At 57.1% G+C, this 13,995-nt stretch overlaps 1 protein-coding gene across 1 annotated transcript in view; it reads left to right on the forward strand.

Moving 5' to 3' along the window:
• Nucleotides 1-13,995, forward strand: part of Ccdc88c (coiled-coil domain containing 88C) — a 112,432-nt gene that overhangs the window by 68,410 nt on the left and 30,027 nt on the right. The window contains exons 11-18 of the mRNA XM_027931604.2: nt 1,464-1,610; nt 2,078-2,222; nt 5,899-6,083; nt 7,300-7,437; nt 8,114-9,133; nt 11,034-11,161; nt 12,603-12,744; nt 13,461-13,646. Of these exons, the coding sequence (XP_027787405.2) occupies nt 1,464-1,610; nt 2,078-2,222; nt 5,899-6,083; nt 7,300-7,437; nt 8,114-9,133; nt 11,034-11,161; nt 12,603-12,744; nt 13,461-13,646 (2,091 nt within the window). The remainder of the gene's footprint in view (nt 1-1,463; nt 1,611-2,077; nt 2,223-5,898; nt 6,084-7,299; nt 7,438-8,113; nt 9,134-11,033; nt 11,162-12,602; nt 12,745-13,460; nt 13,647-13,995) is intronic.

Below are 13,995 nucleotides of genomic sequence, written 5' to 3' on the forward strand. Positions count from 1 at the left end.
CAGGCCGGCCGGAGTGCATTCCCAAGTGCACTCCAAGGGGCAGCTCCAGCCGCATCCTGAAAGCTGCCTGCGGCTGGCTGTCGTGGCGAGGCAGGCTGTTCTGTGGCCACTGGGGGCCTGAGAGCTGGTGCTGGCAGGAGACGGTGCTGGAACACTGGTGAGAGCCCGGTGGGCAGCAGCCCCCTGGAACCCCTCATGTGCTCTGGCTCACGTCCGGGCCTCTCTCACCTCCTGAGACCCTTGAGGTGAAGTCCTTGGATGTGGGGGAACCCCAGGGTCTGCAGCCCTCTGGGCCAAGGGCAAACCTCAGCTTAGGTCAGTGACTTTGGGCTTGTTCCTCGATTAGCTAACCAGAGTTGTCTTTTGTATATAGGGAGGGACTGTCCCTCCCTCCCTCCCAGGGCTGCTGTGAGGAGTGTGGGGCAGGACAGTGGCCTCTGGGGGGCGGGCAGGGACGGGTCACTCAGGTGAGTCCAGAGTCTTAACCAACAAGCTGTCCCCAGCTGCCAGGCTTTGATCAGAACCGTGTCGCTGGCCGAGAAGCGGGTGGCTCCCCTCACCAGGAGTCTTGGATTCTGGCCCATAAAGGAAAAGGAGCGTGTGTTGGAGGAGCAGCAGCTAGTCCCCTGTTGTAACGTGTGGGCAGGACGAGCCTGGGGAGGCCATGCCCAGCGGGGACACCCGACGAGTCCCTGTGTGGGGCCCCCACAGAAATGCAGTGACCCACCCTCCTTCTGTTATTGAGTGTTGCTGGGAAGGGCCCAGGGGACAGAGGAGCCAAGGAGGCCATGACAGGGCCCGGCAGAGACGATGGCCAGTTCGGCTTTCCCGTGGCGGTGGCAGTGGAGACCCTGGGCTGTGCGTGTCCGCAGGGCTCACACTTGCTGGGTTTACTGTGCTGCCGCTGAACTCTCTTTAAGACCCCCTGGCTCCAGGAAACCGCCAGCCACTTCTGTTTTGCCAGGGGTACGTGTGCAAAATACTCAAATAGCAACTGCGTGTTGAATGGAAGCTCCTCTGAGAGGCCATTCTTCAGGACCCTGATCCCAGGAAGAATGTTGAATTGAGAGGAACCCAGACCCGGGACCCCTCTCCCCGTAGACTCTGAGCGCCAGCCTCCTGAGAGGTCCCAGGTCTGTCAGCAGAGTTAGGTTGTCACTGTCAAGGGCCCTTGGGGCCACGCCCAGGACCTTGAGGAAGTGTTACCTTTCCAAATTTAAATATTTTCTTTCTTAACGCCTTGATTTTTTTTTTTTTCTTTTTAAAGTAGATAAGGTCCGTTTGTCCTCGCCTCATGGGAAAGGCGAGGGTGATGCACAGAGGAGCCCAGGCTCCCTGTTGCAGGCTGGTCTCTGAGTTGGATGATGGGGTCCAGCTGGGGCCCAGGGAGCTCTGGTTGGGAGTCCTGTGGCCACAGCCCGTGCCTGTCTCTGAGGGTGCGCCTGTGTGCTTTTGGTCACCAGGAGCTGCGGGAAGACAACATCATTCTAATTGAAACCAAGGCCATGCTGGAGGAGCAGCTGACCGCTGCCCGGGCCCGTAGCGATAAAGTCCACGAACTGGAGAAAGAGAACTTGCAGCTGAAGTCCAAACTTCACGACCTGGAACTGGTATTGCGAGCTGTGTGGTTGCTATGAGTAGACTGGTGGGGGCGGTGGGGGCGAGCGCTGTGCCCTTTGCTGATGTTTTCGCCACTGGGTTCCTTGCTACCACTGCCCCAGGAACTCAGGACCATGGAAGATAGCTTACTATGCTCAGTGGGCTTGAGTGGACACTTAACAGCTCTCAAGGCCTCCGACCTGCTCCAGAGCCACCGACCTGTCCCTAACAGCCCTGTGTAGTACTCCCTCTGTTCAGAGAGCATTCATTTAGAAACCTTCAGGCTCTCTTCATAACCTGGGTAGCAGGTCGAGATACTGGTTGGTGGCTGTCATTAGCACAGTGGAGCATTTGTAGGCAGCTCAGTCTGTTGTGGAGAGCAGGTGCATGCCATCCCCCACCCCTCACGTCCAGAGGATGGTGGCAGACAGCGTGCCCCGGCAAGCCTGTGCTCATTCCTTCCCTCTTCCTGCCCTAGGACCGGGACACAGATAAGAAGCGGATTGAGGAGCTGCTAGAAGAGAACATGGTCCTCGAGATTGCGCAGAAGCAGAGCATGAATGAGTCGGCCCACTTGGGCTGGGAGCTGGAGCAGCTATCCAAGAACGCAGAACTGTCGGATGGTAGGTAGCGCTGTGGCCTGGGAGCCGGCCCTTGGCTCTCAGTCAGTCGAGGCAGCCCATCCATTCACCCCAAGTAAATATGATTTCCTTCAAGTGCCATTTGGAACTGTTTCATTACAGTTCTCCCCGGGGAAAACATGAGGGGTCTGGCCGTCTTGATGTCAGGATGTGAAAGACAAATTAAGTGTTGCCAGGTTTCTCGGTTTCCCATATGGACACTCAGGAGCTTCCAGATTACAGCACGCTGATACCCTGAGGACATCTTAGGCCTGTCTGCGGATGGCTGAAAGCCCTGGACGGCAGAAGTGTCCCGGTGGTTGCTAATCCCCACTATAAATGTACCCTGGGCATTATTTCCTCTGTTGATTTGCATAATTGGGCAAGATGGATGCAGTCTGTTCTCTGTCTCCCGGGTGGGGATGCTAAGTGGCCGCTGCTCCTGAGACCCGGGTTCTCTGCTGGTCGGCCTGGCCTCTTCCTCTCTCCTGGCTTGAAATGCTGCCCTCTGCTGGCCCCCTGGAGACGATGGCCGTGGTGGTGTGGGAAGGGTGGGGGCCTCAGTCAGCACTAGAACAGGAAGCTTCAGCACCCGGCAAACAATAAGTCAGTTCCTGTGTTCAAAAATAGCACACGTTCACCATTCCTGTGCACCTGACATTATAAGTTAATATTTACTTAGCCCTTCACGGTAGGGCTTTTGGCTTCTTTGGGTGGTAGCTTTTAAAAATTCTGATAAACATTCCTAAGAATACTGTCAAGGGTATTGAAAGCAGCTGAATATTTCTTCGCTTCTTTGAGAGCCCCTGTCAGTTCCAAACTTGAAATCAGCTGGTTAAACTGTTACCATGAGCATTGAGCTCTGGGAGATGCCCTGCCTCTGAAGTCCAAATGCACCTGGAGGAATTTCTGCCCCCTGATGGAGCCGAGAGGTGGTGCAAGCTGCCTAGGATGATCTCTGGGTTTATCCCCCCCTTCTTTTTTTTAGAGTATTATTATAGTTATACATATAGTCGCTGGGTTCATTTTGACAAAATCATACATTCATGGTATTTGATTCATTTCTCTTAACACTCTGAAACTAGGGTGGCTGGTGGGGTGGAGGGCCTTTACCAATAAATAGATTAGTCAGGAATTTGTGAATCCTTTAAGATTAATGACCATGATTTATTCTCAGTGACAATGTTGGCCTGAATTACTGCATAGTGTAAGCAAAACCTGAAGATACCTTTTATTGTTATTTTTGAAACATTTATTTTTTTAAAAGACACCAGGTCTTGTTGGTTACGTACATTAGTAGATTCCTCTAATCCCAGCAGCTTGAGAGGCTGAGACAGGAGGATCACAAGTTCAAGGCCAGACTCAGCAACTTATTGAGATCTCAGCAACTTAGCAAGACCCTGTCTCAAAAAATTAAGAAGGGCTGGGATGTAGCTCAGTGGTAAAGTGCCCCTGGGTTCATTCCCTAGTACAGAGAGAGGGATGAGGGGACCAGATCTTACTACGTTGCCTAGGCTGGCCCTGAGATCCTGCTGGGGCTCAAGTAATCCTCCCACCAGTGGGACTGTAGGCATGTGTCACTGTGCCTGGCTTCAAATATTTAAGCTTTTTTTTTTTTTCCTTTTCCTGCTACCCAGGGTTGAACTCGGGGCACTCAGCCAGTGAGCCACATCCCAGCCCTATTTTGTATTTTATTTAGAGACAGGGTCCCACTGAGTTGCTTAGTACTTCACTTTTGCTGAGGCTGGCTTTGAACTCACCATCCTCCCGCCTCAACCTCCCAAGCTGCTGGGATTACATGCCTGCACCACCCCTGAGCATACTTTTGGGTATATGGAATAGTGGCTTCCGAGTGAGGAGGACCTGGCTTGACGTCCTGGCTCCTCCATTTGTTAGCTGATGATCTGGGGCCCTGGAACAATGAACCTGCCCACAGGGCCCTGCACTGATAAATGGGATGAGAAGGGGAGGCTCCACCCCTGGCCTGGCCGGGGCACTCAGTAGGGGGCAGCTGTCTTAGTACCCAACTGCCCTGGTTTCTAGGCGTGCCGAAGAGCTGGGGGCTTGGTGGAGAGCCATTGCTTGTCTTAGTGATGCACGGCTTGTTGTTTGTAGAACCCTAAACACTATCCTCTGTGCTTTGAGTTTTGGTTTGGGAAGATGAGAACCACGTGGCAGCAACATGTGAATGGTCCCAGTGCCACGCCACTGCTCACTTAAGGAGGCCTAAATTGGAGCCAGGTGCTGTGGAACATACCTGTGATTCCAGTGGCTTGGGAGGCAGAGGAGGCAGGAGGATCACGAGTTCAAAGCCAGTCTCAGAAACTCAGCGAGGCCCCAAGCAACTCAGTGAGACCCTGTCTCTAAATAAAATATTAAAAAAGGCTGGGGAGGTGGCTCAGTGGTTAAGTGCCCCTGAGTTCAATCCCTGGTACGTTAAAAAAATTTTTTTAAATAAATAAAAAGGCTGAAATGATAAAGTGATGTATTTCATCACATTCCCCCCCCCCCACACACACACAATGCTACGGAGGTACCATTGGAACGACAAGTTTGGAATTAGTGGAGTTTTAACTTAGGTATTTTAGATTAGGTTAGTTTCTTTTGTAGCCCTCCAGGCCCCGTGCCTGTGGGGGGGGGCACCAGGAGTGGGGTGTGCCCCACCACCTCCCCCACCTCCCCCACTGCAGCCTGTTGCTGGTTCAGGTCTGAAGGACGGTCTGGCCTGTAGGATCTGTCCTTTAGCCTTGGAGAGGATGGAAGTACACTGAGGGAAACAGACACCTGTCAGTCCTTACGGTTGCCCAGAGGACCCGAACACGCACATCATTTTGTAGACTGGGGTTCGGCTGTGAAAGCCCCCCGCTCTGCTGCCCACATCCTCTGGGGTGATGGGTGGGGAGCAGGGGCTTGGGTGGAGATGGCCGTGTGAGCCAGAGCTTGCTGGGGCTCTAGGCGATGAGGGGCAGACAGGCGTGGGGCAGCCTCGCCCCCTTCCTCTGGGGCCCTCATGCCCACTGTTTTCCTCCCGTAAAGCCTCTGACTTACCTGAAGTCCTGCACTGCTCACAGCAGGAGTGGGCTGAGGACCCCCATTCCTGACTCTTGGAACTGGGCCCCCTCCTACACCTTGCATCTGAGATGCTCAGAGGGAGAGTCAACAGATAATCTCAGAATTTTTAAAGCAATTTGCATAAATCGTTTCATTTTTCTTCAATATGATGAGCATGAAATCACAAAAAAAGATCTCTGAGATAAGGCTCTCACTGGGCTGGTTGGTGCTGGGCATCTGTAAGGCACAGCTTTCCACTGTCCTGGACAGACTGACCCGCTCACCTGGTGCCCTCCCTGCTGAGGTGCCCGCACACCTCTGCCCTCAGGCTGGTTAAACAAACGATTTCTCTAAGTTGGAGTCCTGTTTTCTGTGGTCCTGCAGTTCAACCCAGGGCATTTGCATCCTGGGCGGGCGCTCTGCCCCTGGCTGCACCCTGAGCCCAAGTTTTTCAGCCTTGAGCTTGTGCATTGGCCCCTCTGCCGCCAGCTGCTTTCTCCCAGGGCCCTTGTAGCTCCCAGGCAGACTCAGCTGCGCCAGCAGAGGGACACATAGTTGCCTCGTGGGTGGGGTGGAGGAGCGGGATGTGGGTGCTTGGCGCAGGGCTCTGACCAACCTTGTGCCTCAGCCTCCAGGAAGTCATTGGTGTCCGAGCTGAACGAGTGTGCCTCCAGCCGCATCCTGAAACTGGAGAAGGAGACCCAGAGCCTGCAGAGCACCATCCAGGGGCTGCGGGACGCGTCCCTGGTGCTGGAGGAGAGCAGCCTCAAGTGCGGGGAGCTGGAGAAGGAGAACCACCAACTCAGCAAGAAGGTGAGCTCGCTGGGGCAGCGGATGGAGACCGGCCTTGTCGTCGGGGAACATCTAACTTGCACTGTGGGAGGCCTAGATGAGCCATGGGCGCCCAGAGCCAGGTTCTAGCCAAGAGTGCTCTTCTTGCTGGTGGTCCCCTCTCAGGGCCAGCATCTCTGAGGTCTGGCTATGTCCTGGCCTGTGCCGAAGTCTTGCAGTGTCATTTGTCTAGGTTGCAGGGGCGCTGGGAGGAACAGGGGCTGCAGACAGTGAGCCAGGTCCGGGGGTCCTGCCCGTGCTGGTTCTTCACCTCTCGGGACTTGGCACACCCCCATCCTGCCGTGAAAGGGACCCTCCTGGGACCCCTGGCTGCAGGTTCCCTCCTGTTCTTCAAGGTACCTGCGTTGCGTAGCATTTTAGCTGCGAGTGCCTCGCCCTGCCCTTGTGGGAGAGAGAAGCCATCCCCATATCGTGCCAAGTCTTGGCGCGGAGGTGCCTGGGAAAGGTGGCTAGACGTGTGGCTTCTTAGATTCAGGTGGGCCTGCCGCAGGAAACAGCTCTGTGAGTGGCCATGCAGGTTGGCCAGGGGGAAAAGAACTGACGCACGGGAAGGTGGCCTCCTGCCCTGTGGTCCTATTAGCCCTCTGACGGTGAAGGTCACCACCCTTCAGGTCCCAAGATAGCACTCACCTCTCCTGTCTGCTGTGGCCCCTCCTTTGTACAAACCGGAAGGGGTGGTGGGTGCTTCACCCAGCATGATCCCTTCCACCCACCTCTTGGTTCCTGGCCTCCTGCCCTGGGTCAGTTCCCTGGCCTGACGCAGCCCTGTCTGCTTGGCTCCTGGCAGCTACATCTTGGCGGGGTCCCTGGGGGGACTACCGACTGGCCTAGGGCATGACATCTGTGAAAACATAGATAGATAGATAGATAGGTTTTTGTTTGTTTGTTTGTTTTTGTTTTTTCTGAGAAGCTTGTTTAAGTACTCAGGGCCATGAGGTTTTTGTTGTGTTTTAAAACAACTTAGCAGGGTGCCGGGGTGCACGCCTGTAATCCCAGTGGCTCAGGAGGTTGAGGCAGGAGGATCGCAACTTAGTGAGGCCCTAAGTAACTTGGTGAGACCCACTAAAATTAAAAAGGGCTGGGGATGTGGCTCATGGATAGAGCACCCCTGGCTTCACTTCCCATGGGGGTGGGGGGGAGGCAGAACTGAGTAAAAGTGGGTCTTTTGGCCCTGCAGATTGAAAAGTTACAAACCCAGCTGGAGAGAGAGAAGCAGAGCAACCAAGACTTGGAGACCCTCAGCGAGGAGCTGATCCGAGAGAAGGAGCAGCTGCAAAGCGACATGGAGGCCCTGAAGGCTGACAGGGCCCGGCAGGTAGGCACCGCGCTGTCCCTCTCTCCTGGTGTCCTGACTGCAGGAGGGCACCGAGGACTGCGGCGTGTACAGTGCTCCCAGATCCAAGAGCTGTTAGTACCGCGGCTCAGCAGCAGTGTGAACCAGGGAGTCTCATCTGGCAGTGGGGGGTGGGGTGGGCTCGGCCTCCCAGGGGACGGTCTGCAGAGAAGCTGGGGAGGAGAGGCTGGTGCTCCCAGCTGTCCTGGGAGGAGGCCGGGCAGCTCCCCAAGAGAAAGGATGGCCCAGCTTCAGTGTCCATGTCATGGCAGAGGACCTTGGCATACACTGGAAGTCCAGGGTATACCGTCCAGGGCGACTGCAGTGGTTCCATGATGCCATCAGCACTGAGTCTCTTTTCTGTGGCAGCAGAATGTCCCCAGGGTCCTTGCAGTAGGAAGGGGGAGGGCAGAGAGGCAAAGGAAGCCTCCCCAGGGCCCTGTGTGGACAGCGCAGTGGCCACTTGGCTCCGGGGCTGCGGGGGAGGCTGGGCTGTCGGGTGTTTCAGTTTCAGCATCTCATGGAGGTCAGAAGTGGAGGGAAGGTGGCCTTCACCAGTGGGATGGCCCGAGGCTTTGGCTTCCCGGGCCCCGGGCCGAGCCTCCTTCCTGGGGCAGTTCACGCAGCAGCCTGGCTCATGCCGTTGTTTCTCCCGTAGATCAAGGATCTGGAGCAGGAGAAGGACCACCTCCACCGAACGGTATGGTCCCTGCGGGAGAGGTCGCAGGTCAGCAGCGAGGCCCGTGGGAAGGAGGTCGAGAAGGAGAACAGAGCCCTGCAGCAGGCCGTGGCGGAGGCCAGCAGCCAGCTCGGCCAGCTGGAGGTGGAGAAGCAGCAGCTGCACAGGGACCTGGAGCAGGCCCAGGAGAAAGGGCAGCGGGCGGCGGCCCTGGGGCAGGAGCTGCGCCGGCTGGAGGAGGAGAACGAGCAGCTGGCCAGGAAGGCGGCCTCCCTGAAGACGGCCACCGAGAAGGCGGAGGCCCTGGAGCTGGAGAACCGGACGCTGAGGAAGTCCCTGGACACCCTGCAGAACGTGTCCGTGCGGCTCGAGGGCCTGGAGCGGGACAACAAGCAGCTGGACGGGGAGAACCTGGAGCTGCGCAAGATGGTGGAGACCATGCGCTTCAGCAGCGCCAAGATGGCGCAGATGGAGGAGGAGAACCAGCAGCTGCAGCGGGAGAAGGAGGAGCTGCGCAGGGACGTGGAGCGGCTGAAGGCCGTGGGCAAGAGGTCGGACGCCGAGAACCTGCGGCTGCAGCAGAGCCTGGAGAGCAGCGGCCACGAGGCGCAGGCCCTGGAGCGGGAGCTGGCCCAGCTGCAGGCCGAGCGCCAGGCCCTGCAGCGAGACCTGGAAGCCCTGCGGCTCACCAACAGGCAGCTGCAGAGATCCGAGGAGGACAGGAAGGCCCTGGAGCAGGAGGTGGCCCAGCTGGAGAAGGACAAGAAGCTGCTGGAGAAGGAGGCCAAGCGCCTCTGGCAGCAGGTGGAGCTCAAGGACGCCGTCCTGGACGACAGCACCGCCAAGCTGTCGGCGGCCGAGAAGGAGAGCCGCGCGCGGGACAGGGAGCTGGCCCGCTGCAGGGACGCCGCCAGCAAGCTGAAGGAGCTGGAGAAGGACAACAGGGACCTCACCAAGCAGGTCACCATGCACACGAGGACGCTGACCACCCTGAGAGAGGTGAGCAGGCCCCGGGGGTCGTGGGCGGCACGGCTCCAGGAGGGAGGGGAGCCGGGTCCTCCTCGAGGCTTTTCTCTGATTCCGGACAGATCACCCCTCAGGGTCCGAGGAGCCCGGGGAAGATCACGGGCCACGATCTCACTACACAGGGGCGACCCCCCTGGGCGTGGCCCTTCTGCTTCCCTGTGTGTTCTGCCGTGGGCCACGTCCCGACAGCCGCTCACAGGGGGCAGACATCCTGAGTGGAAACGCACTTAACAGACCTAACCGCCAGACACCTGGCTCGCAGCACAGCACGCGGCAGTGGCTCTGGTGTCCCCTCCCGACTGGATGACGGGGAGCTGCAGCGGGTTGTCCCCAGCCCCTGTCAAGAGAGGACCCGAGCGCACAGTGCTAGCTGGGAAGAGACCATGATCCCTAATCTGATGGTGAAGGTCAAAGTCTTGAGAGGTCATGTCGGGGACCCTCTGTGCTCACTCCCCAGGCTGCGCACACAGTTGAGCTGCGTTTTCATCGTCATCGGTTACACCACGTCTGTCCTCTTAAACGCTCCTCACAGGCAGGCTTTCTCAACAGGGGAGGCCATTTAGTCCCATAGGTTTACTGTGATCATTTCGGGGGCACTTAGGTTATTCCCAGTGATCCCCACAGCTGTGGTTTCTTGGTGCTGGGATCGAGCCCCGCGTGCTTGCTGAACCGCACCCTGACCCCAGCCCTGAGGGGCTCACGGCCTTCCTGAGCGTGCCGGACTGTTTTCCTGGGCTGTGTTCCTAGAGCTGCAATGTGGGCATACGTGTGTCTTGATGTATGTGAAATTCTTCAGGAATACGTGTCCTGCCACTCCCTGGTGTCGTCCAGCTGGGCCACCTGAGCGTCTGTTCGTTCCGCTCATTACCGTGAATGGCTGCTCTGGTGACACCTTCAGCTTCTGAGGGGCCCAAAACCCAGGTTTTATCTCCCTCACCTTGGGGTCAGTGTGCATGTTCCCAAGTGTCTTCAGCTCAGTGGCTACACAGCCACGGGCGGCTGCAGGGTGCGGTGTGCCCAGGAAGAGAAGGACGAGGGGTTCAGTGGACAGAGCAGTGTCCACATTCAAAACGGAGGACTGTCAGGCTAGTCAGAATGCCACGGGAGAGCTGTAGGCTGTGCGCACCACCCATGGTCCCCATCTCCAACAGCACGGGGCAGGCCATGCCCCAGCCACCAGCCACCATGTACCCACGGCTTATCACAGCAGAGGTGTGACCCTTGTCACTCCCACCCACAGCCACTGCCCAGAATCGGTCACCTGGCTTTAGCTAGTCTGGCGGGGCGGCAAGGATGTTCAGGGCAGCAGGTGCTTGGGATTTGGTGGGAGGGATAAATTGCATTCAGGTCGCTGTGGCACCCGGCCGAACATGGCGGCTGCCCCCAGGGAGCTGCAGAGAGGGGGTGAAGGGGGCAGTGGGAACCACCTGGGCAGCACCCTCTTTCTGGAACGTTGACCAGAGCCGGGGCTTACAGTAAAACCCGCCCTTCTTGATGCCTTTTCCTCTCTGTTTCAAAATGTCTGCATTTTAATCATGTGATACTCTTGTGAAGACGTCCGTCCCATCATCAGAATGAAACCGCTACTCCAGGGCCAGCGGGGGTGGCGTTTGCAGTGCTTCTGAGGAGGAGGACGTTAGGCTCGTCCTCAGTGCGGCCACCTGGTCTGGTTGTTTCAGTGCCCAAGAGCTGGAGAGCTGTGCTTGTCCCCTCTCTTGGAGACCTCCCCTGGGTTGACCGTCTGTCCCCAGCCCGCCCGTCCAGCTGGCTTAGCACCTGAGCCGCCGGGACGTGGGAGGAAGGACCTGGCCTCCCCACCCCCGCTGTGTTCCTGCGGGGCCCTCGTCCACCCTCGTGTCTCCTGCCCTCGCAGGACCTGGTGCTGGAGAAGCTGAAGAGCCAGCAGCTGACCAGTGAGCTGGACACACTGAGCCAGGAGCTGGAGAAGGTCGGCCTCAGCAAGGAGCTGCTGCTGCAGGACGATGACGGCCACGGTGACACGTGAGGACGCTGTCCCCGCACAGTCCACTTCACTGTGGAGGCCCGGGCTCCCTGCCCTTGGCCCGAGGCCTTCGTTTATCGTTCATGATTGTCACCGCATGACTGAGCCCATGTCCTTACCGTCCAGGTCTTTCTTGTCCCTGGAGGTTTTCGGGGGAAGGGGATTGCTGTGCTCACTTGCCGTCTGGGGGGTCAAACCCAGGCCTGCTGCGTGCTGGGCGAGTGTCCTGCCAGCGAGCCACCCCCAGCCCAAGGCGCCTTGTTCCTAGCCTGATGGTCGCAGCTCTCCCGGCCGTGCTTTCTTTTTTTGTTGTTGTTTTTGTTTTTGTTTTCTTTTTTATTGGTTGTTCAAAACATTACAGAGCTCTTGACATATCATATTTCATACATTAGATTCACGTGGGTTATGAACTCCCATTTTTACCCCAAATACAGATTGCAGAATCACATCGGTTACACTTCCACATTTTTACATGATGTCATATTAGTGTCTGTTGTATTCTGCTACCCTTCCTATCCCCTACTATCCCCCCTCCCTCCCCTCCCATCTTCTCTCTCTACCCCATCTACTGTAATTCATTTCTTTCCTTATTTTTTTTCCCTTTCCCCTCACAACCTCTTATATGTAATTTTGTATAACCATGAGGGTCTCCTTCCATTTCCATGCAATTTCCCTTTTCTCTCCCTTTCCCTCCCACCTCATGTCTCTGTTTAATGTTAATCTTTTCCTCCTGCTCTTCCTCCCTGCTCTGTTCTTAGTTGCTCTCATTATATCAAAGAAGACATCTGGCATTTGTTTTTTAGGGATTGGCTAGCTTCACTTAGCATAATCTGCTCTACTGCCATCCATTTCCCTGCAAATTCCATGATTTTGTCATTTTTTAGTGCTGTGTAATACTCCATGGTGTATAAGGCCGTGCTTTCTTAAGTGATGGCAGTTTTCAAGGAAATCCTGGACTTGTAGCCTACAAGACCCACGAGCTGCTGGTGGGTGCCAGTGTGGTGGGAGGGCTGCTCGTTCCCCACGGAGCCTCGGGCAAATTGCTTGACCTTTCTATTTTTTAATACCTTTATTTTTGTTTGTTTGTTATTTATTTTTCAACATGGTGCTGAGGATAGAACTCGCCTCACGTGTGCGAGGCAAGCGCTCTGCAGCTGAGCCCCAGCCCCGGCCCCTGGCTTGACCTTTTGGAGACTCAGTTTCTCTGTAAAATATTCATGCTGACACCTCCCCAAGACAGTGACCAGTCCGTGAAGTGTGGCTGTGCCACATGTGAGGGCTCACAGATGTCTGCCTGGGGTAGATGTCTGTAGGGCTCTGGGTGGTGGGTTTGGCTCCCAGGCGCTTCTGGGCCACCTGAGCAGGAAGAGCTCGCCTGGGAGTGAGGAGAATGGCGTGGGGGTGAAGAGGCAGTCATTGTACTGTGTCTGTATCTTTCAGAAAATACAAGATTTTGGAGGGCAGAAGCGAATCGGCATTGAAGACAGCCCTGGCTGTGAAGGAAGAGAAGATCGCGTTCTTGGAAGCCCAAGTGGAAGAGAGAGCGGGCCTGAACCTCCAGCTGCAGGGCGAGCTGCAGAGGGTGAGGGCCGCCGCCTGGGGGCTCTGCCTTGGCTCCCCGGCCCCTCGCTTGGATAGCAAAGGGCCTCCCGGATGCCCGTGTCCTGGGGCAGGTGCGGGTGAACTGTCAGACTCACACGGTGGGGGTGGGGGTCAGCCAGAGGCGTGAGCAGCCCCCTGTTCGTCTGGGACATGGGACGTGCCGTGAGACCCCATGTGACACTGAGCCCTGGGCATGGAGCAGAGGCCTGTAGAGTCTCCCGGGCACCGAGGTGGGATGGGCTTGTGAGGGCGTGACTTGCCTGCCCCATGTGCGCGCACACACGTGTGCTCTCCCCTCACGTTGCACACACCTTCCACATGCGTGGGCAGAGGAACTCTCTGCATGCGCACGTGCTCCACACGTGCACACGTCCCCTGGTTGTGACACAGGGCACGTTTCTTGGCCGTGGGGTGGAACCTGCTAGTGCTGGGGGTTTGCAGCATGTGAGACCCCTGCTCCCCGTCCCGCAGCCTGTGGTAATGGTGGTCACAGGCTGAGCTGGGGACAGGACAGCACGGGCTCCAGGCCCCTGCCATCCTGTCCTTTCTGGACAGGAGGGGAGACACGCGGGACCCACAGAAGCAGAAGGAGGGCAAGTCAGTTCTGTCCTGTGCTGGGGGTGAGCGGGCACCTCTGAGACTTCGGGGTGAGGCTGCTTCCTGCCTCCATCTGCTTTCCTGCCACCACTCCCCCAGGTTAAGGAGGAGTGTGAGCAGCTCAGGCAGACCCAGGAGCACGGCCCGCAGGCACAGAACTCGCTCAGGCACCCTGTGGGCAAGGCAGTTGCCAGTCACCAGGAGGAGGCCTGGGGTCCCAGCCAGCAGGAGGCCACGATGGAGCTGCTCCGCGTGAAGGACCGAGCCATTGAGCTGGAGAGGAATGTGAGTGAGCTGCTCTGGCCACGGCTACACAGAGAGAGGGACGTCCTCTTAACAGTGACACTGATGACGTCAGTCTGTTAGGTTCCCTGGGTCCAGCTGGGTGTTTCTCATGGTGTCTGCAGGTCTGATGGGCAGCCACTCACTGTGGGTTTCTAGCCGTAAGGACCCACGCAGTCTCTCATTGCCACCTGCCCTGTCACGGGACTGCCTGTAGCCTGCTCACCAGCGTGGTGATGTCCCACAGGGTCGGGTCCCAGCGCTGCGTGCCAAGACCCCCACCGTGTCTGTCAATAAAGTTTTACTGGAACACAGCCACACCTTTGGCACAGGTTGTCTGAGCTGTCTCCAC

This window comes from Marmota flaviventris, chromosome 2 (assembly GCF_047511675.1).
Source record: "Marmota flaviventris isolate mMarFla1 chromosome 2, mMarFla1.hap1, whole genome shotgun sequence".
In the NCBI taxonomy this organism is placed as follows: domain Eukaryota; kingdom Metazoa; phylum Chordata; class Mammalia; order Rodentia; family Sciuridae; genus Marmota; species Marmota flaviventris.